The 23,929-nt window shown below is 31.5% G+C and overlaps 1 protein-coding gene across 1 annotated transcript in view; it reads left to right on the forward strand.

Moving 5' to 3' along the window:
* The window catches only part of ATP8A (ATPase phospholipid transporting 8A1), a 242,488-nt gene that overhangs the window by 83,793 nt on the left and 134,766 nt on the right, over positions 1-23,929 (forward strand). Inside the window, exons 18-22 of the mRNA XM_085821693.1 lie at positions 3,008-3,057; positions 9,281-9,350; positions 12,495-12,579; positions 17,196-17,248; positions 17,353-17,439. Coding sequence (XP_085677819.1) covers positions 3,008-3,057; positions 9,281-9,350; positions 12,495-12,579; positions 17,196-17,248; positions 17,353-17,439 — 345 coding nt within the window. The remainder of the gene's footprint in view (positions 1-3,007; positions 3,058-9,280; positions 9,351-12,494; positions 12,580-17,195; positions 17,249-17,352; positions 17,440-23,929) is intronic.

Consider the following 23,929-nt stretch of genomic DNA (forward strand, 5'->3'; position numbering starts at 1 on the left):
TTTATAAGTCCTTATATTTGAAAATAAAATATAAAGGCCCTTATAGGTGCTTACGTTTTCTTTAAAGCTCTTATTTTTTTGTTTTTAGTGCTTATTTTTTGCTTTTAGTGATTTTTTTTTAATGAACGCGCTATTTTTCTTTTTCTCGGTACCAAAGCCGAAACTAAATAAACAACTTTTCTTCTTAATATGGAATGTCAAATGGTGAATCATACTCCCAGAAATAGCTTTTCCCCCTTTCTCTGCATTAACATAACCTTTGGTGTGCACAAAGAGTACAGACAGGTGCCCGTCCTTCTATTGGTCAAAGAATTGTGAAAGCAGTAGAATTCCGTTACATTTGGCATTCTTTCCCTCCCACCCAAATATTACGCTTTAATTTCTATCAAGATCTTAATAATTTGCATTCTTGTTCTGCTTGGTCAGTTCATATTCGTGTTTATTATGATCGTTATGCTTTTATTATGAGCATATGTATGAATGTTTATAATAACATAGTTGCAGTAACTGCTGAAGTATAGTAAACTTCCAAAAATTGGTTGTGTTTTAACACAGATTAGCTATCTAAGGAATAATATTTGGAATGGCTTAAATAAAGGGAAAGTAATCGAATAGTCAAAATAATTTCATTTTTTTCACCAATACATTATACAGTACGAATATTGGGAGGTTCTCTCCTTTCTCCGCAAAATCTTGAATATTGAAACTGTTACAGTTCGCTGTAAAACAAGCAACGGACTATTTTTTTTTTTTTTTTTTTTTTTTTTTTTGTTACTTTCCAATCTGGATTGAATAGGACTAAAAGTTCTGCGGTCTACCAACCCAAGCGAAGAATGATTTTATTCGGGAAATTTAACGCCGTCTGTTGAAAATTAGAATGAAAAACACCCCAGTTATTTACTTCTTTATTCTCCCAATACCCGCAGCTGTTGATTCCGATTGCGTAATATCACATAGGGTAGAATTAAATTAATTTTGATGCTGTTGATTCCGATTGCGTAATATCACATAGGGTAGAATTACGGCACTCGTATTGCACAATAAGTTTTGTGATATTTTGCAGAGATAATTAATTTTGATGTTCTGTCTGAGATTTGTTTATGAACACTTAAAAGAGTTTTACTGTGTTTGCTAAGCAGAATATTTTTCAGTTCCATTGGTTTATTTTTATATGATGCACATATCGAAATGTCAAAAGCATTTATTTAGTGGAAAAATGTAAAGAGCGGCTACAATCTACACCCCCCCCTCCACTCCTCTTTTTCAAGTTACGCTCGACTGTCCGAATATTGGCCAATTTCCAAGTATGCAGGTTAGTTGAGCTTTTACTGTTAAAGGATGACTGCATGAAGCAAATTTCTGTCTTCTGATTTCAGAAATATTCCTCTTTTTTACTTAAATTACTTTGCTTGCAATATCTGTTAAGGGAAAACTGATATACAATGAAAATTTAGAAAATGTACAGAATTTAGATTTAAATTATTTAAATATCAATATGAGTGGAAAAATAAATTGTATTTATTATTAGGTTCCAAGCAAATACAATAAATATGCCTTATTATTAATTTTTTTCTATATTTTGAACCAAAATTTCATCATTAAATCTTGTAATATAGTTTAGTTCTGCATAGTTTTTTCCCTCTCATTGTAAAAGAGTTGTACCTGCCATTTCTTGGAATAGTACATTATATATATAATCAGAGCTTAAACTCAGATGGAGATCAGCTGAGCTGCTTCTTAGCATCTAAGAGTAATTGTAATTCCAGCTGATGCCCCAAATAAGGCAAGGTCCAATACTTTTTTTTTCTATTTAACTATTTAAGTTGAATTTAATAATGTATTAGATTTCTCTTTATCTCTTTACATTTTTCTTAATTTAAATTTATTATTTAAATAATTAAATAAATGAAAATGAATCTAATGATTATTGAATTATTTTAATTTTTAGTTATTTTATTTATTTATTAGTCCAAAGGGGCAATTTGCCCAGAAGGACTATTAATGTCGTTTTGGCATTTTGTGTTGGTTCACTGTAAATCTCGGTTCACTTTTCAAATTGGTTCCACCAAATATCAGAGCCCTGTATTATATTTAATGAAATTGAATAATAAAGAATATGGGTAAATGTATGTATGTTTTTCGCATTGTGATAAAAAAACAGTACCTAGAGCCATCAAATTTTGAATATTGAGCATTTCCAAATTTACAACATTTACAAATCCTGGAAGCCCAAATTTAAAATTTCAATTTTGTTTTATTATCTATTTCATATTTTGTAAAACCTTAATGAATTTTTGATTAACAAACTGAACAATTTCAAAGCGAGCAATGGCAACACTATACAGAAAAAACATTTTTACCTCCAGAGCGCAAGCCTGTCTATCAGAAATTCTAAAGCTATGCTGATTTTAAAATTATTTTGCGATATTGCTGTTAAACTGAATTTTATGGTTTAAGTGTGAAGAACATGATATTTAAAAAATAAAGGTAACACAAAAAACGTTAGAAAAACACCTCTTTGGGTGTAATGTAAAATCTGAAAGCCTTCAGATTTATTATTATTATTTGTTTTCTCTTTCCTTCCTCACAGTCTTCCATAGGGCTCCGAAACTTCTAATTTTATAAATTAAGCCCCGAGTGACTTCTTTATTTGTAGTACCTCACTTCCTTGCTCTTTTGCAATTTTAAAGTTTGTCACTTCTTCTTTTAAACACATTCTGTATAATGCTAATAAAAAATCAGTTTTGTTTAGAAAGTCCTTATCAAAGGCAGATAGCCATTGGATTTTATGTTGTAATAAATTACCTACCTGCTAAGATGGTTCTGAATTGTGAAAATAAAAGATTTGTGAGTGTTTTTTTCCTCTTATATATGTTTATTTCATTTTAATAGTAATAAAATGTTTGCTGAAAAAAATCATGTGATTTTACATTATATTAATTTTTTTTTTCCCTTCTTTTCCTGCTAATATGGTGCTACTTGCTTAATCCCTCTTTTCTTTTAACAGCTGGGTGTTGAGGAAAAGTATGAAGTATTGAACGTGTTAGAGTTCACAAGGTAAAACTTTGTTTAACTTTAATCCCAATATAAAAATTGTTCTGAAAATGATGACTGCATAATTTAAAGTAACAGGAAAGAAAAAAAATTACTAATTTTTAGCATGATACAGTTTTCATTGATATGTATAGAAAAACACATTTCTTTTCAACATGAAAGATTTTATTGCCAAAATAATTATGTTTCTGAATGACAGGTGGTGCTTCAGTTATGCCAGAAGTTCCTACAATGGCACAACACAGTTTGTGGTTAGCATTACACATTTTCAGTGTAATAGTCATTTTCATGAGGGTGGCCTTCACACATGGCACGACATTCTACACAGGAAAGAGGGGTAATTTGTGCCTCAGGATGATGAATAACTTTCAGTGTGGCCAGTAACACTGGCTGACCTCTGTACACCTCTGACTTCAAGTAATCCCATAACCAAAAGTTACAAGGTGTAAGGTTTGGGGGACCTTTGTGGCTATTCATATAGTAAAGATGAACTGAGAAAATGGTTATTGTCAAAAGTCAATCATAACTGTTGCTGGTATGGGCCTGTATATAGATACTCCATCTTACGTGAATGTTACACTATGGAGTAGTTGTTTCTCTTGCATGGAGGGAATAGTTCTGCCTCTTAAAAGCACTAAATAATGCTACGCTGTGGTCAAAAGAGTTTGAAATGTATTACCGTGGACTTCCTCAAAGGAAAATACAGTCAAAAGTCATTAATCCAGACTCGTCAGGACTTCGGCGATTCCGGATTATCGATTTTTCTGGATTATAGATCATCAGTTTAAATCTGGCAAGATGGCATGCAGAAATTATAAAATTAAAAGTATGAAACCGTAATTTATGAAATAAAGAACAATTATGATCTAAAAAATATCAAAATTTACAAAAAAAAAAAAAAAAAAAAAAAAAAAAAGCTTAATATTTATTTGTTTACTTTACTAATCATTTCTTTCAATGTAAGTTGTTTAAGTTGCTTTGTTTTATGTGATAATGCTTTCTCTTTAATTCTATAAACAGACATAATTTCTTGTTCAGTTACAAAGTTCCGTTGTTCAAGTCCTATAATTGCTGTGTCGAGAATACTGACTAATTTGTCAATCGAATTTTTTTCATTTTCAATAACCTCTGTGTCACTTTCTTCACTATCAGAAGCGAATTATAATGACGAGGAATATGATTTAAATCATATCAAAGACGGAGTACATCGAGATGAAATACTACATTTAGTAAGGAATTATAAACCAAATAAAATCAAAACATCTGCCCTGAAGTTGAGGATAGTGCTGACAGATCAACTTCCAATTCATTGCGTCGATCCATCCCCCCGCCGCAGAGCAGCGTGAAATTGATAAACAGATTTCGGAATGGTTAGAGAAACAAAGGATATGCCTTTATCCATTTCTTGCAGCAATTCCACTTTTTGTTTGATGGACATCGAAACATACTTTCGCTTTGTAGATCCTTTGGGAGTTCCAGCATCGGAAATTCTATCTGACTTAATCAAAAGTTCAAGCTTACTTTTATAAAATTGCTCTAACAGTCTGCAAAAAATAATAAGCCGGATCCAATTCAAAGGTTAAATAACAATGCAATCTGCAACATTAACTGAATTAGATAATTTTAGCTTAGCTTATACCATCCGTTATACATTAAACGCGCATGCCTAAACATATTATGAGCATGCGCACATGCATAAGCGCAGCCACAAAGGTCTTACGCGCATGAGAAAGTTTGTAGCTTTGAGGTCCAGATTATAGATCATTCCGGATTATGGGTGTCCGAATTAACGACTTACACTGTATATATGTAATGAATGATGCAGTGAACCTGCCCCATGCTGTACTTTTTGGCTCAGGTAAAGGAGTTTCCACAATTACATGTGTGTTCTCTTTCATGCAAACAAGGCAGTTGTGTTCATTTACAATTCCTTTACACAAAATGTGCCTTCTTAATCCATACAATTTTTAGCAGCCAGTCCTCATCATTTTTCGTCTGTTAAAGCTCATTTTGTGGATCCATGACATCTCTTGAAATCAGCTGATTTCAGTTATTGTACATGTTTATTTTTTTTATATGTTTTGATAATGATACTGAATGATCATCATGTGATTTTATATGAAACACCAGTCCATCATTGAAATTTTTTTTTTTTTAAATCCCACGTCTTTCTATGTATTTTTATGCAAAATTCATCATGCTACGTTATGTAGTTTTAAAATTATTAAGTTTTTACTTTTTCTGTTACTTTGGATAACTCAGTATATTAAGTGTAATATAAACTGCATCTTATTTATCATTTATAAGACCATTAAGCTCTTATAAATGGATGAATAAGAACTGGCTTATGCAACCAGTAAATATTTGCACATTAATAAGAAGTGCGATACCTTTTAAATCGCAACTTGCAAGCAGACAAATACAGGGTGTGCATTTACTGTTACCCGTTTTCAATGTTGGCTAGATCAGTGGTCTCAACCTCAGATTGCATGACCGCTGAATGCACAATTTAAGAACAGCTGACAATCTAATTTTTTAATAACAAAATAAAACTATTTTAAATTCCACTATTTTAAATATTTATAAAAATAGACATAAACAATAATAATATTGGAAAGGAAAAAGATACAGATTTATATTTATTTTTTATCTGAAAATTTGCTACTTGCAAGACATTTTTGTTGGATATAATTTTGTTATTCAAATATACTGATAGCTAAATGTAAATAAATTTAAGACTGGCATTTATTTAACATAATTCTAACGTGTTTAATAAATCATCAAATAATTAAGTTTAATTTAAATTAAAAATGAACGAATTATGAACATTTAGTTTTGATACTGATAGCTAAATACAAATAAATTTCAGACTGGCATTTATTTAACATAATTCTAACATGTTTAATTAATCCTTGAATAATTTAATTTAAACTAAAAAGGAATAAATTATGGAAACATTTCAAGTTTTCATTAATATTAAATGAATTCTTTTCATAAATGAGTTCTTTTCAAATTTTCCAGGTGGGACAAAACTTGAGAATAAACATTGGTCTCTTTCTCTCATTTATCAACCTTTTCTTCGATGCATAAATAAAAATCTAAATAATAATCTAATCTAATAAAAATATAATGTTAGCAATCTAAACTAATAATCTAATCTAATGGTTGTGTGTAAATAATTATACACTTTTTTTATTTCTTACTACAGCTTGACTGTTGATGGCATTTCAATTCTGAAAACGTTCTTTGAGAGAAATTGCTATAAATTATCTTATCCCATATTACAGATACTCATTGGTCATAGGGTTTTTTCTTACTAATTTTCAGCTATGAAAAAGGGCTGTTCTCATATACATATTGTTATGTTTTTCAGTCCCACTTCTGACACGAATTGTTACGTTATTTTCTTCCTTCACGTTCGTACGGGGTTCATAGATTTGGAGTGAATAATGATGACACTACGTGATGAAGTATCAAAACACTCTTTATTAGTCAGTATTGTCAGGACAGCTCCAAAACACGTTTTACAGTCGTCGATGAATTACTATAAACATGTTGGAACAATCAACGACACAGCCTTCACACTGTCTGGCAATAACGGTGGAGACAGCTTCCTGCAAAGCATCCGACTCTGCTTGGTCGTTCTCAGAACTCCATGTACTCTCGAGACTCTCCGCGCTACAACTTGCAATGCACTCAACGACACACAGAGCACAGCTCCTGACTCTCGGTTCAGTTGTTTTGGAGCTCAACATGCTCTCTCGACGATGCACTAACCACGATACACTACGAGATTCTTTCGGTGCATTCGACGACCCACTCGCTGTCAGCTGTCAACGTGATCGCCTCCGCAGGGATTGACTCGCTAGACGAGACACACTCACTTGATGAGAAACGCACACTTACTGACTGCGTCCATCAGGGTTCATATAGCTTTCCGCCTTTGTTCAAGGACATTCTGGGCTAAACCGGTAAGAATTCGTTAAAGAAGGTTCTCCAATCGTCCATGGTATATCGCCAATTTTGTAGCCAAATGTCGCCGAATGGGCGATTTCTCGCCAAATATGGCAACCCCGCCTTCCCTTGCCATTTTATGGCAACCTTAAAACTGCTTTGCGGGGAAGTCATCTTACTGAGCCTGTACATTTCATAGCAATATACTCGTAAATAAAGCAATTATTTGTGACTGAGCTTATTTATTTTTTGACTGAAGTATGGATAAAAGTAAATAAAATCTGTGTCTTCAAAATCTTTCAATAAGATTTATATTATACTTCTAGTTAGTTAGCTATATCTGTAGATTTTTCTGAGGCATTTTTCATAATAGTATATAATGATAATAAAAATAATATAAACTCAGACTTCAAATAATTAAAATCTTGAAATCCATGCAACAAATATAATATTATTTGCAACAACAACAAATGTATTTGGGGCTGCATAAAATTACTTTGGGTGCCACCAGTTTGAGACCACCGGCTAAATAACACAGTTATTGTATGTAGCAATAAATACAACTGAACGAGATTGTATCAGGTCGTAAGCATGTCTCATTTCTTCAATATAACATCTTGGAGGTGTTTTTCCTGGCAATCAAAGCATTGCTGCTTCTCCCGAGTACACTTGTCATGACCTTACTTAGAGTATCCTATATAACTCACAATCTATTGACAAGTAGGGATATATATTGAATTTTCTCATCTATTACATTTTAAGGTTATTAATGTTAGATAGCATGTAGATAGAAACCTGACCTTGCAAATATGTGTATAAAAATTTTGTTGAAATAAGGTCCGGGGAATTGAACAAGAGCTGTCAATTGATCAAGGAAAAGTTACTCAACCAATGCAGTAGACTTTTTTAATAAGGATATTAAAAAACTCAAGTTTTCATTCATCAGTAGCTTAAAATTACAATTTGTTGGGATATTGTGAATATTATACAAGAGTCTCAATGCTGTGTCTTCGCAAATCTACCTAGGACACAGCAACAATGCCGTCTTTACCAAGGAGAACATCTCTGAGATATTGTATTGAAAAAGTGAGGCCTGTTTCTTAAATTCACGTTTTTTACTTCGCAAACCATGCTCAGTTGTGAAAACAGAAGATAAACACACTATAGTAAAACATAAAATTAAGCAAAGCAACAGCCTTGTGTTGAACGTAGAGGTTAGACAAGACTCTATGTTCAACACAAGATATCGAGGACAAACAGGTCCAGGTCTTTCTTCATCAGGAGCGAACAAATCTACATCGAAGGGAAAATCATAATCATACCCAAAAGGATTAAAGCAAATGAAACAGTAGCGTCATCTGTTGACAGAAATAGTAATAAAAGTTGAAAAATTAAGTTAATAGAATTCTAAAAGTATTAGGAAAAACTGGCCTGGAATTAAAATCATTAACTAAACAAGATAAAACTCTGTGAATGTGAAAAGCTTCAAGAAAATCACAGTGAATTGGATGGCGCTACTTTCTCGTTCACTTACTCCTTTTGGGTATAAATACAACCGGGGCTTTCTTTTCATTGCAGATGTCTTTGCTCCTAATGAAAACAGAGACCTGTACCTGCTTTGTCTTCGAAATCAACAGTCTTGACTAAAATTTATGCCAAGCACAAGTCAGTTGTGTTATTGCAATCCAAAATTAATGTGTTATGCTTTTTTTTTTTTTTTTTTTTTTTTAAATGGGCAACATTAAATGCTGAAATCTGTGAGCCATGATCACTGGTTATGGTACTTTAGGCTTAAATTCAATTTTTGGCAAGAAAATGGGCTAGCTGAAAAGCTCTTTCAGTGGCATTCACTAAACTGTTCACTATTCAGTCAATTTGTTGTGGTACCCTGCTTAGAAGTTTCTGATTTTTCAATACTACTGCAGTGATCTACACTGATTAATTTTCCTGCAGATGTTTACACCATTTTTAAGGCAGTGTTATGAAGGTGTCCAGTTGTGGAAAAGTCTTTTTTCTAAATTTAGTAAGGAAGTTTAATATCATATAGAGAAATCGGTATTCGAAATATCCTTAAAAAGCTAAATATGGATGCAGACAAATGTATTACTCAACATTTTAAGCATCTGTGATATTTTGCAAAATGTTCAGTGTTTTTTTAATAAATCATTTTTTGACATGTGTGAAGTGTGAAGGATCACGTTGCAAGTTGTGTTTTTGTTACTATCTTTTTTCTTTTAAATATCTGAAATTTAAATGAAATATCTTTTTTTAGTGATCGAAAGCGTATGTCAGTAATTGTCAGGACGCCCAATGGAAAGATCAAGCTGTATTGTAAAGGAGCTGTAAGTTCATTGTGATTTTCAATTTTTGTCTTCATTTTACCATTATTTATCAGTATTTATTAATTTTATTTTATTAGAATGTTTGACGTCAGTATTTCATATCAGAAAAACTGAACTAGGTTGTAGTATGCAGAGTGATTCAAAAGATCTCAGACAAATTTTAAAAATTGGTCAGGAATACAAAAACGGTTATATTTTAGGTATACATATAGCTCTAAATATTATCTGCATGTGGTGGGTAACACAGGTAACAGGGTTTGTAGCGGTCCTTATAAGTGCTTATAAGTCCTTATATTTGAAAATAAAATATAAAGGCCCTTATAGGTGCTTACTTTTTCTTTAAAGTCCTTATTTTTGTGTTTTTAGTGCTTATTTTTTGCTTTTAGTGCTTTTTTTTTTTTAATGAACGCACTATTTTTCCGCGCATCAAAGCTGAAACTAAATAAACAAATTTTCTTCTTAATATGGAATATCAGATGGGGAGTCATACTCTTGGAAATAGCTTTTTTCCCTTTCTTTGCATTAACATAACCTTTGGTGTGCGCGAAGAGTACAGACAGGTGCCCGTCGTTCTATTGGTCAAAGAATTGCGAAAGCAGTAGAAAATTCCGGTACATTCGGCATTCTTTTCCTTCCACCCAAATACTACACACGTTTGAATTTCTATCAAGATCTTAAAAATTTGCATTCTCGTTCTGCTTGGTCAGTTCATATTCGTGTTTATTATGATCGTTATGCTTATATTATGAGCATATGTGTGAATGTTTATAATAACATAGTTGCAGTAACTGCTGAAGTATAGTAAACTTTCAAAAATGGTTGTGTTTTAACACAGATTAGCTATCTAAGGAATAATATTTGGAATGGCTTAAATAAAGGAAAAGTAATCAAATAGTCAAAATAATTTCATTTTTTGGGCCAATATATTTTTCAGTACGAAGGTTGGGAGGTCTTCCTTTTCTCCGCAAAATCTTGAATATTGAAACTGTTACAGTTCGCTGCAAAACAAGCAACGGACTTTTTTTTTGGTTACTTTCCAATCTGGATTGAATAGGACTAAAAGTTCTGTGGTCTACCAACCCAAGCGAAGAATGATTCTGTTCCGGAAATGTTAAAATTAGAATGAAAAACACCCCAGTTATTTAGTTCTTTATTCTTCCAATAGTGGCAGTTGTTGATTCCAATTGCATAATATCACTTAGGGAAGAATTACAGCGCACATATTGTGCAATAACGTTTACGATATTTTGCAGAGATAATTAATTTTGATGTTCAGTCCGAGATTTGTTTATGAACACTTACTTACTAACTGAAAGAGTTTTACTGTGCTTGCTAAGAAGAATATTTTTTAGTTCCGTTGGTTTATTTTTATATGATGCACATATTGAAATGTCAAAAGCATTTATTAGTGGAAAAGTCTGAAGAGCGGCTGCAGTCTACCCCCCCTCCCCCACTGCGCTCCTTCAAGTTATGCTCGACTGTCCGAATATTCGCCAATTCCAAGTATGCGGGTTAGTTAAGCTTTTACTGTTAAAGATGGCTGCATGAAGCAAAATTCTGTCTTTTGATTTCAGAAATGTTCCTCTTTTTTACTTAAATTACTTTGCTTGCAATTTTTGTTAAGATAAAACTGATATACAATGAAAATTTAGAAAATGTTCAGAATTTAGATTTAAATTATTTAAATATCAATATGAGTGGAAAAATAAATTGTATTTATTATGAGTTTCCAAACGAATACAATAAATATGCCTTATTATTATTTATTTTCTCTATTTTGAACTGAAATTTCATCATTAAATCTTGTAATATAGTTTAGTTCTTCATAGATTTTTTTTTCTCTCATAGTAAACTAGTTCTGTAAATTGAACTATTATTTAAAATTAAAAAAAATAAGTAATTATTTTCCATGGTTGAGGTAATGCTTATTCTCTCTTAATAAGTACTTCATTTCACTTATTTTAAATTACGATTCTAATTTTCAAGGTTATGCAGTTGTGTATGATGTAATTAGACAGGTGCTTATTTTTTTTCTTAAAATGTGCTTGAAAAGTGCTTATAGGTGCTTATTTTTTTAACTAAAATGTGGCTATGAACCCTGGGTAATTTCTGAAGGAGATGTTGATCTTGTTAGATAAGAAAGCTTTCCCCCCTTTTTTTTTGTCAAAAAAGCTTTTCTTCCCCCCCTTTTTTACCCTATCCTCTTTCAGTTCTTCTGGGATATCTCGTGTGCCTTATATATAAGAGCACCTTAGCCTGTGGCATTGTTTGAAGGCCATTGATTTAAATTGAGGCAAAGATTTGTAATTGAAAAATTAATTATGTAATAAAGTTACTAATTAACACACCAATAATTTAAACTGAAATACTAAATATATTCATTTATATGCAAACCTGACCTTAGGGCATTGTAAATGAAAATAAATAAAAAGTTAACCATATTAATGGTATAGATTCTGAGCCTAAGAGATATTTTTTAATCATGAAAAATTTTAAAATGTATAGCTTATTATTGTTAAATACAAGAAGCATCAGTCAATAACTATATTGAGTGTTTATATATGTAATTAAAGCACTTCGCAATATTGATGGCATAGAGCGTAGAACATTGAATCTGATTGCACGAATTTTGATTGCCTAGAATGCTGATCCATAATGGATACTGGCAGCCGAGGCAGATTAAATCTTATTTTTAATTTAGTAAACATGTTGCGGCCATAAACAACTTGGCACACTACTTGTATTTATTTCAATATGTTAACACTTTTGATAGCTTTTTCAGTAAGCAGAGAGCAGCAAGATGCAACCCAACTAGGTCAAAGTGTAGAAAGCAAGTGCATTGTGTTCAGGTTGAAATTTAATTTCAGAATGAGTTAGTTTCAGTTCTCAATGCATTTGATCAGATAATTAATATCGCTGTAAAATTATTGTTGGCTGTTTGAGTTTTAGTTCCATTTACATCACCAGTGCTATGTAGGAGTCATATGACATGGATTAGTCTCGAAATGATGCAGTGCAGAAAAAGCTTACTATTTTTAGAATACAGAGGAGAAATACTCAAACATTAAGGGGCTATTGCTAATTTAAATTATAATTTATCTTTTATATATCTTTTATGTTACATATATGTTCTTGTAATTTTAGGATACTGTTATTTATGAAAGGCTTGGAGATCATCAACAATACAAGGAAATAACACTGGAGCATCTTAAAGAATTTGCTAGCAATGGTATGAAAAGTAGTTTTATTTTTGAGTTTTACAATAAAAGTTTTAGATATCATTTTTAGTACCAGGTTAGCAGAAATGTATGCATCTGTCTGATGTTTAAATTAATGCATATCATTATTTTATTAGTAACCCTAGTATTGATTATTTTTAGGAAAATTTAATTGCTTCAAAAATGTCCTTTGCCATTCATTTTAGTTTTGATCATTTATTTAAAATACTCCCTTTTTGGGTGGGGAGGGAAGGTGTTGCTTTCAAAATTGTTGTAATTTTTTTTCATATTTTAAGATTGTGTTAAATTAACTAAGAAATTATCATAATTATTATCAGTTAAGTCGCTTTAGTCACCTTGAGATAAGTTGTTTCAGAATCACTGCTGTAATTTTTGAATTGACTATTTCTGTCACTGAATCCATCTCTCTAACAAAACTTTTATCTGTCTATGCAAGGGGTTCTCAACCAGTGGTATACAAGAGAAAAATAGGTGGTACGCAAGAAGCAAAGTATTTTTAACTATTAAATTCAAAAATTAAAACCCCAACATCCTGATTAAGTTTTTTCTCTAACACTCATAAATTTTGCGATCTGAGCTTTGTTCAAGAGTAGTGGTACTTAAAGGATTTCAATTTTTGTATGTTTTGTAGATGGTATGCTTTAGTCAAAAAGTTGAGAACCGCTGGTTTATGGCATTACTGTCTTCAGCTCAGCTGATAGAACTAAAAAATTATTTTCATTGCCATCTTTTACTTATGTAAGTCTTCACTATTTTTGCTAAAATCATCATCATTTCATCTGTTAATATTTCCAAGGGATGTAATTTAGAAATTGGTCATTATCATTGCTAATAATGTTAGAAAGGTAAGACTGTTTTACTGAGACTATTCTGATTATTCATTTCCACATTTATGTCATGCAAGCGTTAATCATTCTTGATAAAATTGTTGCCTTCTTTTTTTCTCACGACTATTAGATATTGTTTTCATCATATAACTAATTTAGAAATTATCTTTATTATCATGTTTAGTGAAATTATCATAAGATAAGACTATTTTAGAGTCACTGTTGTGATTATTCATTCCATATTTTCATCAACTAGTCATCTTCATTCTTGACAAAATTATCTTTTCTTTCATCACTAGTATCTTTATCTGATAGATATATTTAAGAAACTGTCTTAGCAATCATCTATAATAGTCTACTTAAAATAAAACTGTTTGAGTCACTTTAGTGATTTTTCAGATCTGCACTTTTGTCGTGCAAGTCTGTATCACTTTTGTTATAATTTTTGTCTTTACTCCATCACCGTTGTCTTTATCAGATGGACATCTAAGAAAATCAGATTTTATCATCATTCAAATATTTTTTTTTTGTGCTTAGATTTTATTTAAAGTTGTAATTATAAAGTAAAAGGGGAAAAAAAGCATAAGCATTATATAGATGAAGAAGTTCAGTGTAATATATGATTATCACTTTATCTAAAATGTAAAGGACAAACTAACATACTCATTTTTGATCTATAAAAATTGTCGACCAGACTTAAAAGAATGCCCTAGAGTAATAATCAATGTTTTCTATGCTCTAAAATTAAGGTAAACAGAAAACAGTGTGCGTTGTACTTTTTTTAAAATGAGAAACATAATTTTTTATTATAGTTAAACATTTATTGATCAGTATATGATTATTAGTAGACCTAAACTCAATATATAGTAAAAAGGTTTAAGTTATTGCAAGATGCAACTGGTTTGTGTATTAAATATATTAAACTGTAGAATTATTATAATGTTCTGAGAAAAAGGAAATTCAAAATTGATAATTTAAACTATACATATAGTCTTCTTGGATGACTTATACAATATTAGTTGCTGAATATATAGAGCAGTGTTGTGATTATTATTTGGCCTTATTTCAAGTTTATGAAAAGTAAAAAATTCAGAATGTAATAAGATTTTGCAGAATTGGATATAGAGGCAAAAAATGAACATCACAGTTAGAGCAAAATAATCCTGATTATTGTCTTGGAGCAGTGTTGCCACAAATATTTGGGAAAGAGCAATTAAGTCTTTTGTGGTACACATTTCCTACTGGATCATTAAAATTGAATGTATTTTTATAAACAATGGTTCGTATTGATATATGGATTTTTGCAGATAAGAGTTGTAAAGGACGACATGTACTTATTGGAACATTATATACGCATGACTTTTCTGCTATAACCAAATTTCTTTTGATATTTATGTGTCTCAACATACAGTATAAATTTGGCGCTTCTGAATCGCTCAGTTTTCAAATATTACTTATCAAGATAATGCAGAGAAACAATTTGGTAAGCATAATTTATATTATTGGAAGAATGCAAGACTTTAAACAAAGTTCTGTGTAGGGTAATTCTGCAAATGCATTTAATGACTGATAACTCATTATTAGAAGAGAAACTACAGAATGTACATGATTTTTATTATTAATGAATTCTTGTTTTTGAATCTAATCGATGTAGTGTGAAGAATTTTCAAAGTTCGAATATGTCTTTACCAAATACCATTCGCAGAAATATTTAGTTCATTATTTCTCCATTATATTGTTATGTTCTTTAAATTTCATATGTGTGTTAATTTTCTGGAAACTATTGATAAAATGCTGTTTTGAATGAGGGCATTGTATCAATGAAATGATGAAATTTCTTCGAAAAAGTGACTTGAGAATTATTCAAAGAAACGCTTTGGATCCAGTTTAGAGTGGTTAAGCAAGGCTCGTAACATTTTAGTTTTCTTCAATAAAATTTTCCTCATTACATTCAGTGATAAGGAGGCTATCTCCAGAGTAAATGCTGAACAATTCCGATTAATTTTAGAAAGACATATTCATAAGCTCATCAGATACAGTACAAAGTCTGAAATCCGGACTCAACAGGACTTTGGCGATTCCTGATTTGTGATTTTTCCAGATATTAGATTTAAATATAGTAAGATGGCATGTAGAAATTATAAAATTAAAAATATGAAATCGCGATTTATGGAATAATGAAGTATTTATGATCTAAAATGTATCAAATTTTACAAAAAAAAAAAAAAAAAAAAAAAAAAAAAAACTTAATACTTATTTGTTTACCTTATGAAACATTTCTTTCAATGTAAGTTGTTTAAGTTGCTTCGTTTTTTCTGCTAATACTTTCTCTTCAATTCTGTAGACAGACATAATCTCTTGTTTAGTTACATTGTTGAAGTCCTGTAACAGCTGTTTCAAGAATTCTGACTAACTTGTCAATCAAAATTTTCTCATTTTCAATAACTTCTCTGTCACTTTCTTCACTACCAGTAGCGGTATTTTCTGGATCTAGAACCATACTACAGATTTCACCATTCATTAATTGGTTGATGATTGAGAAGCGTTGTCATCACAATAAAAAACTTCCTTGACAAGTTTTTCCATTAAATTTTATCTCGCTTCTATCTCACACTGAGACAATTAAGCCTGAATTGTCTTAGTTTAGTTATTTATTATACTTATGTATATTTCTTGTACATGCTGGCTTATCAGCGTTCTGAATAAATAAATTCCCACATATACTTAAGCCTTATTGAGAGACGGCGCTAGATATCTCATTGCCTGATGCGGTCTCTGCGAGTCCTAAATTCTGTGGCGTGGCCATACAAGTCCTGGCGCTGGTTCTCAGTTTATGTGAATAACAAATTAGTTATTCTTAATTCAAATAGCCCTAAATGTAATCCATGGGTTTATGAGTATCATCAGCAAAATCTATTTTTAGCATATGGAGAGAAATTTTTGGTAAATTTTTACTCGTCAACATTTTTAGTGCATTTAACTTAAATCTGTAATCATCGCCAAGAGTAATGTCAACATAAAAGGTTACCATAGTCTTTTATTATTCAGTTACTAACATAACAAAAATGTTTAGGCATTGCTACATGAGTCATTACTCAAGTTGTCATGTTTTGATAAACATGCGGTGATGAAAGGAAAGTATAATAAATAATAATTCGCCAGGTTGGCGTCAGATCAACAATGTATCTATCAGATGGAATGTTTCCATTTGAGATGTGAGCCAAGCAGATATGCAGCAATGGAGCCAAATTACTGATCAGACAAATTTATGCTAAAATGATTGTTTCTTCAATAACAAGGTATTTTATTTAGTGTTGAAGTGAAATTAAGAAGCAGGAACCTCCAGATGTTTTATTATGCATGGAGAGAGCAATGAAATGCGCATGCGTAAAGCCTACGAGAAAAACATTGTTGGCGGTTTTGAGGTCCAGATTTTAGATCATTCCGGATAATGCATATCCGGATTTCGGACTTTTGTACTGTATTACTCCTATCAGATATACATATACCAGATCATCAGGTATACCAAGCTGTTGGGTGCTTGATTAATTGGACTTTTACTATAATTATTTTATGTAATTTCTCCTCTATCAAAGGAGAATCTAGATGGTTCACCATTGGTGCTCTCTTAGGTAAAGCAAGTTTTAATTAGATACCAATCAACATGCCATTTTATTAAAGTGTTAATACTCTGTTTGGGATAAAGCTGAGAAATTAATTTACATAAATAAATAATATTAGATACTAATAACATTTCAAAATTAATTTTTCTCATTTAGGTCTTAGAACTTTATGTTTAGCAGTAGCAGAGATTTCTCCAGAAAGTTACGAGGTAAGTTTGCTATTGTTTTTGCCTGTATAGAATTGTCATAAAATGCAGATAGTATTAAATATACTTTCTAACTGTAAATTGTGGAATTTTGTTTTATTGACTAGGAGTGGAAAAATACATATTATAAAGCAAGCACAGCCATTCAGTATCGAGAAAGAAAGCTGCAAGATGCAGCTCAGCTTATTGAAACGGTTTGGCTTATTACTTATTTACTGTATTTTTATTTTTGTGCTTTTTAATACTAGTCTGTTAATATTTGTGAAGTGTACACTTGATGAGACGATCTATACTAACTATTAATCACAGGATACTGTTATCATTTTAGTAGAAATTGCCCCCAAATAGGTACAGACTTTGCCACTTTAGTTTTTGAATCCTTGTCCAGGTAAACAGATCTGAAGATTAGAATCCAAATGAAGTAAGACTCTTTTAGAGAAAGACATAGTTTTCCATTGATTTATTTGCTTGCTATATATCTTCTCTTAATAAAAGAGAAATGTTAAGGCAAAAGATAAACTTTGTTGTTTGGCAATGAGACCCCTGTTCAGTCATTGAATGGGGGTATAAGAGATTTAGTTTTGAAGTTCCAAACTTTCATCTTTAAACCAAAACTTTATAAGAAAGAGGAAAACCCCTCAAGCATAGTGAAATATGTGACAACATTTTGTAATGTCACAGTCAGTATATGATATTATTCAACGTATTGAATTCTGTGAAGCAGTGTGATTTAGTCATCTGTATCACATTTCACAAAAGTGCTTCATTTAATAGAAAAACTTGAAAACGTATGTCATAATTTATTTTGTTAAACATTTGGAACTATCATTATATTGTGACAGAATGCATTTTCCTATTATGATTATCACTAAAAGTAAAAATAAATATGGATTTTGGGAATGATTTATTCATCAGGCCATAAAAATTCACTGAATTTGGAAATTTAAAAATTTAAAAATCAGATATGGTTTAAGTTATTTTTGTGTAATTTACTATATCTTGAATAATTTAAAGTGTGAAGAAGCCAGGGTTGGCACCAGAGCCAGTGCAGTTGCACTGGGTGGCAACATTTTTAGAATTTAGAGAAGCAACAAGCAGCAAAATTTTTAGAATTTAGGAACGAAAAAATGTTTAGAATCTAGGCAGGCACCAGACAGCAGAATTTAGACCTGAAGAAATTGCACCATCAAAGCAAAATGTCTGTGCCACTACAGGCAGAAACTACTCTTGACTCTTACAGCTTACGATTATGACAGCTTTTGTATTTAAGCCTATCATAAACCCCTCCCTCAAGAAACTCCTGGTTTGATTATTTTTGCTTAATAGTAATAATTATCCTGTAATTATTAGGATATGATAATGTCAAATACTATTTCTTAAATGATGGTATTTTGTGTAGTTTATTTTTGTTTAAGAATTAAATTCTTAAACCTTCAAATAGCATTAAATTTGTAATTGATATTTAATGCAGAAAGCTTAACATACATTTAATGACTCGTTTATGTAGATAAAATATCCCTAGATGCTAATGATTTAGCATGGAAATGGTTGCTTGTAAGAAATGTTTTCAATTTAGGACAATGGAATTATGTCAACAGTTATTTTGTAAAGTATTGTGTCACCATATTTGTTTCACATAGACAAGACATGCTCTATGGTTATAAAACTGAGCTTTCCAAATCATCTCAAGTAACATTTTATACTTGTTGTTATATGATAATTGCCAATACAACACTACAAAAACCTCCCATGACTCTGATTCTTGCAAGCATTTGGCAATCCTTGCTTTTGCAGATTCTTCTATAAAAGGAGATTTTTTTTTTCTTTTTGGTGATTAGTGTTCATTCTCGCTCCTTTTTTTGGGGAGTGGCTAAGGAAGGGGGAAGATGGCTTTATTATTATTATTATTATTATTTCAATGTTAACTTTGAGCCTGAAACTAGCATCCAAACATAAACAAGAATTCTTTGTGAGGATTAGCAAAATAGAGGAATGAGTGGCAATGTGATTCAATATGTTTACGTATAAAGGCCTGTTTCCACTTCTGCGTATGTGGTACGTATGCGTTTCTCCAATCAGGGAATGAATTCACTTTGATTAACATTTGCAATCCGTTCGATGTGCAGTGACGGATGGAGTTCAACAATGTTCAACTTCTATCCGTATGTCTGCGGATGCATTGGGGTCACGGGGTAAAAAAGGAGCAATCAGGTGCTGTCACCAAAAATTAATGGCGGCAGAAGTAGTGATGAACGCTCGCTTAGGGAAAGAATGTTTTGCGAAAAAATACTTATTTCTGAATTAACATTATAGCAAAAAATCTGTGTGCTGAAAAAGACAGCAATCAGCTGAATTTAGTTAAAAAAAGATAAGTAAAATAAGATAACTGCAACTGCAGTACTTGTTTGCAGATAAAATCAGGCGTTCAAGAAATTCAGCGGCAAAAATTATAATTTCAAGTCCACGAAATAACAAGATTTGTCCTGACAATTATTTTCTGGTTTTGCATACGCATTTACCTTTAATGAAAATGAATGTCTGACTATATCAAACTGCTATAGCAGATCAGATATGGCATTAAAAGATTTATTTTTTTCTTTTGAAACAGGTAAAAACTAGAAACGTTAATTATAAATTAAATCTGATAGCCTTTTAAATATTCTACTGCATTAAAGAGTATGTTAAATTTATATTTCTCTATTTATAAATACACCTTTTTGGCTAGCATATAATTTGCAAGCTCATGGAATATATTTTTAGCAGCTCATTTAACTTCAATCGAAACACTACTTTAAAAGATGATGTTTTTTGTAAGAAATGTACTAGAAGCTGAAGAACAAACTCTGGTGAATTTTTTAGACGATAGCACACTGAAATAGGACCAAAAAATTTAGTTTTAAGAATTGATTTACGTGATGATGTCTATAAGCCAAAATATGCATACCATTGCCGTATCATGATAGCTTAGTGATAAAGCTGATGGCAACAAGGTTTAACTTTTGGGTTAATTTAAGGTTTAACCGTGAGTTCAAATACCATATGCTTTTTCTACCCTTTCTGCCAATTTCTTAGCTTCTTGTTCCAATTTGATCTATATTCATGCTTTATAATTTATTTCTATTATTATATGCATTAAATATAATGCTTTATTTATGCTCTTATTTATTTAAATTTTCCTCGCAAACAATTTTCAAAATTATATAATACGAATTTAAAGCATACCCTGTACATATATATATATAGTTTTTTTCGTTTCACTTTTATATGAATGTACACTGCTCAAAAAAAAAGGGGGGGGACAGTGCTATATCTATCGTTCTACTGGGCCGATTGACAAAATTCAAATGTCTCGGAAGCGCGACTTAGGATATATATTAGATTTATATATAGCACTATTCTAACATAGGTATTTTGACACAAAATCAGACTTTTTGTGAAATAACATATAAATTTTTTTACATATTTCAATTCTACAACTCAAATTACGCCTAAGTATGAAATTTTGTAAAATTTGGAGCAAAATTTACGGAGAAATTCATAAATTTATGTTGGCACTTTTTTTCAGTTTCTGCCAAGAATAGTTCACTTGGCAAACTTCTTAATACATGGCAACCTAGTTTCCTTTCCCGAAAGAGGGAAAAAAGTCACCATCGTTCCTTTTTTCCAAATAATATTCTTTATATTATATTTTTAATTATAACTTATTATTTTAAGTAACTTTTTCGAATTTCATTTTAATTGTTTAAGTTGCATGTTTTTTTCGAATAACTGTTTTAAAAATTTCTATTTACCTATTCGAACTGCGTAAATAAAGGTGCAGCGTTTATTTTTTTTTTCAAATAGTTTTCTTTATATATATTTTTTGTCATAGTTATTATTTTAGGTAATTTTTAAATTTTTATACTTTTATTTTAATTGTTTGTGTTGCATTGTCTCTTCAGATAATTGTTTAAAAATTTTCTATTTATTCCTTCGAACTCAGCATTTTAAATATATTTATTAATATAAATTTTCCAGAATTTGATTTTATTTATTTGAATTGCGTTTCTTTCGGAAGAATACTTTGTAACACAGACTATGAAGCGTTTGAAAACTGCATATATTAAAAGAGAAAATACAGTAAAGCACAGTTAACATGCCTTTCAATGTTCCGTTCAGAAAAGATATATATAAATAAGAGAGATGTATAACCGACATTTTAACTTAGGATGACTTGCATACACTGCTTTAAACAGTTTTATCATTGTGCCCATTGCTTTATGCAATTTTATCCTACATTTGGTTTCTTAAAATGTTATTCATATTTTAGTCTAATATTTTATTTATGAAATCGCAAGAATCAAATATCATAAGATTAAAAGGTTTTAAATTTAAAAAAAATACTAATACTAAATTTTACGAAAAATGTTTTTTTTTTTTTTCTCTTTTTTTTCAGGCATTCTACTTCATTCCTGCTCTTTTTCTTTAGGCATTCTGCAAGTATATTAAAAAGCATCCAACTTTTCGAAATATCTTGATATTTCTGACAATCATTTTAAATAAAGTTATCGCCTTCCATTTCATAAAGGCCCACAAGCGGCCGAGCAGTAAAGTCGCTGAACACTGGTAGTTCACTCCGGGTTTCGAATCCCGGTAAACGAGCTGGTTGCATGGGCGTTTTTGTGGATTTTCTCAGGTGTACCGTGTATGACAGCTGGTTTCCGTTAGAAAGTTCTTCATGAAATATTTCGTCAGAGCCATTATCAGTCTTTAGAGGCTAAACATTTTACTTTACACATCGGGAAAACCACGAAAACGCCCATACAGCCAGCCAGTTCGCGGAATTCGAACCTCAAACTGAACTACCAGTGTTCAGCGACTTTACCGCTCGGCCGCTGTTTCATCAGGAGATAAAAACAAGGTCTATAGGAGAAATCCACATTCATCACTGGATATGTTGCTGAATCTTCATATAATTCGACTGAGAAATCATGGGATTCTCCATTTATGATACGATATGGTGTTCTATAATGTAATTTAAATTTTTACAACCATATAGTCTAAAACCAGTCGCTCTTCACTTTAATCTGCAATGATATCGTTTTTGTCTTTTCTGTTAACACAAGCTCAATTGATGGTATTTGCTGGTGTACGCGTCCAAGTGTTTTCTCTTTGAACAATTAAATTCTTTAAAGTATCCTGAAAGTATATTCAAAAGCGTACACCTTTTTGAAACATCTTGGTATGTTAGACAGCCAAATTTCCGTGCAAAGTTTTGCTTACTTTTCTCCCTAATTTCCTTCTTTCCTTCTACAGTTATTTTCAGTGTTCACACAAGAAAATTAAGATCTTTCGATTGCTAGACTTTTATAAATTTTGAATTCTTGTAATTTTTTTTAAAATATCAATTACATGAATTGCGTTTCAGCTGAAGACAGCTTTTCATTTTCTAGTCATTTTAACTATAAATAAAGTTTAAATTGAAGTCCAAAGGATAAATATTTTAATTAAAAGATTTTTGCTAAATGACAAAGAAATAAAACAGTCCAGCAGGGTTTATTCTGTACCACCGAGTGACCCGATTCTTATATCGGCTGAAACAATCTAAATCATATTAGAGATCATGTTTTTTTTTTTTTTTTTTTTTTTTAAATTTTATATACAATCTATAACGTGAGAATAAAATTAGCTTCTTAAAACATTCTTTCTAAGAGGATTAATATAAAAGATTATATTTATATATATATTTTTAAAGCTGGGACTTGAACCAAACTGTCAAACTTTTAAAGTTTAATTTACATGGTGATTATAATTAAAGTTTCAATTTGAAATAGTCATAAAAGAAAAACTACCGGACAAAATGTTATCAAACTTGGGAATCCTGTAAAGGAGGTTATGGAAATTTATTTTCCACGGAAAAAAAAAAAAAAAAAAAAAAAAAGAGTTAAAAAACTTACCACCAGGGTAAAAATGGCACTGTATACAATATTGTTAAATGAAATAAGACATGAAAACATCTGTTTAAAATGTGTTTAATATTTTCCGAAACGTGTTACAAAGCATGTTCTCCCTCAGAGTATGGGTGTGGCAATCCCGAGGTACCCTAGCCCTTCAGGGGATCATCTTCTTGGTTAGACGGGTGTCACGATCCTGGAGCCCCAGTGATCTATCCTCTTTTCTGTCTCATCTCCTCTTGGCTGGAACTTTTTCCCTTCTCTTCTCTCTTCGGAGTTTGGGGTTCGTCACGAGAGACTGGAACAGCTCGTGTCTCTAGTTTTCAAGTGGCGAGAAAACTGCCCACGTGTTTGCCGTGTGTGGAGACCCGTGTCGCTGGAAAGGAGGGTCCTGGTAGTTGAGGGGTGAGGTACTGTCCCCAACACTCTGCTTTGGCCTCTGCTTCAGCTAAACGGGAGGCACCTTAGTCGTCCTTGCGGGTGTCAATCGGCTGGTCACTAGTCCTTGTGTCAGTGGCTTGGGGTCAAGCTCTCGGGAGTACCTGCTTTCGGGAAAGCCGACTGTGGGGCTTCAGTTTGCGTATAGGTCCGGCTAGCCCTAACACAGGAATCTGTGTTCCCTTGTTGGGCTCCGTGGTGATCGGGGCCGTCGGACCCGAATCTTATATTTTTCAATCATGGCTTTCCTTTTTATTTTAAAAAAACCAGAATCAAATGACATGAATCAAGATATTGAAATCATCGACAAATC

The sequence above is a fragment of the Stegodyphus dumicola genome, chromosome 1 (assembly GCF_044657685.1).
Source record: "Stegodyphus dumicola isolate Sdum_Otavi_A_Nest chromosome 1, ASM4465768v1".
Lineage (NCBI taxonomy): Eukaryota > Metazoa > Arthropoda > Arachnida > Araneae > Eresidae > Stegodyphus > Stegodyphus dumicola.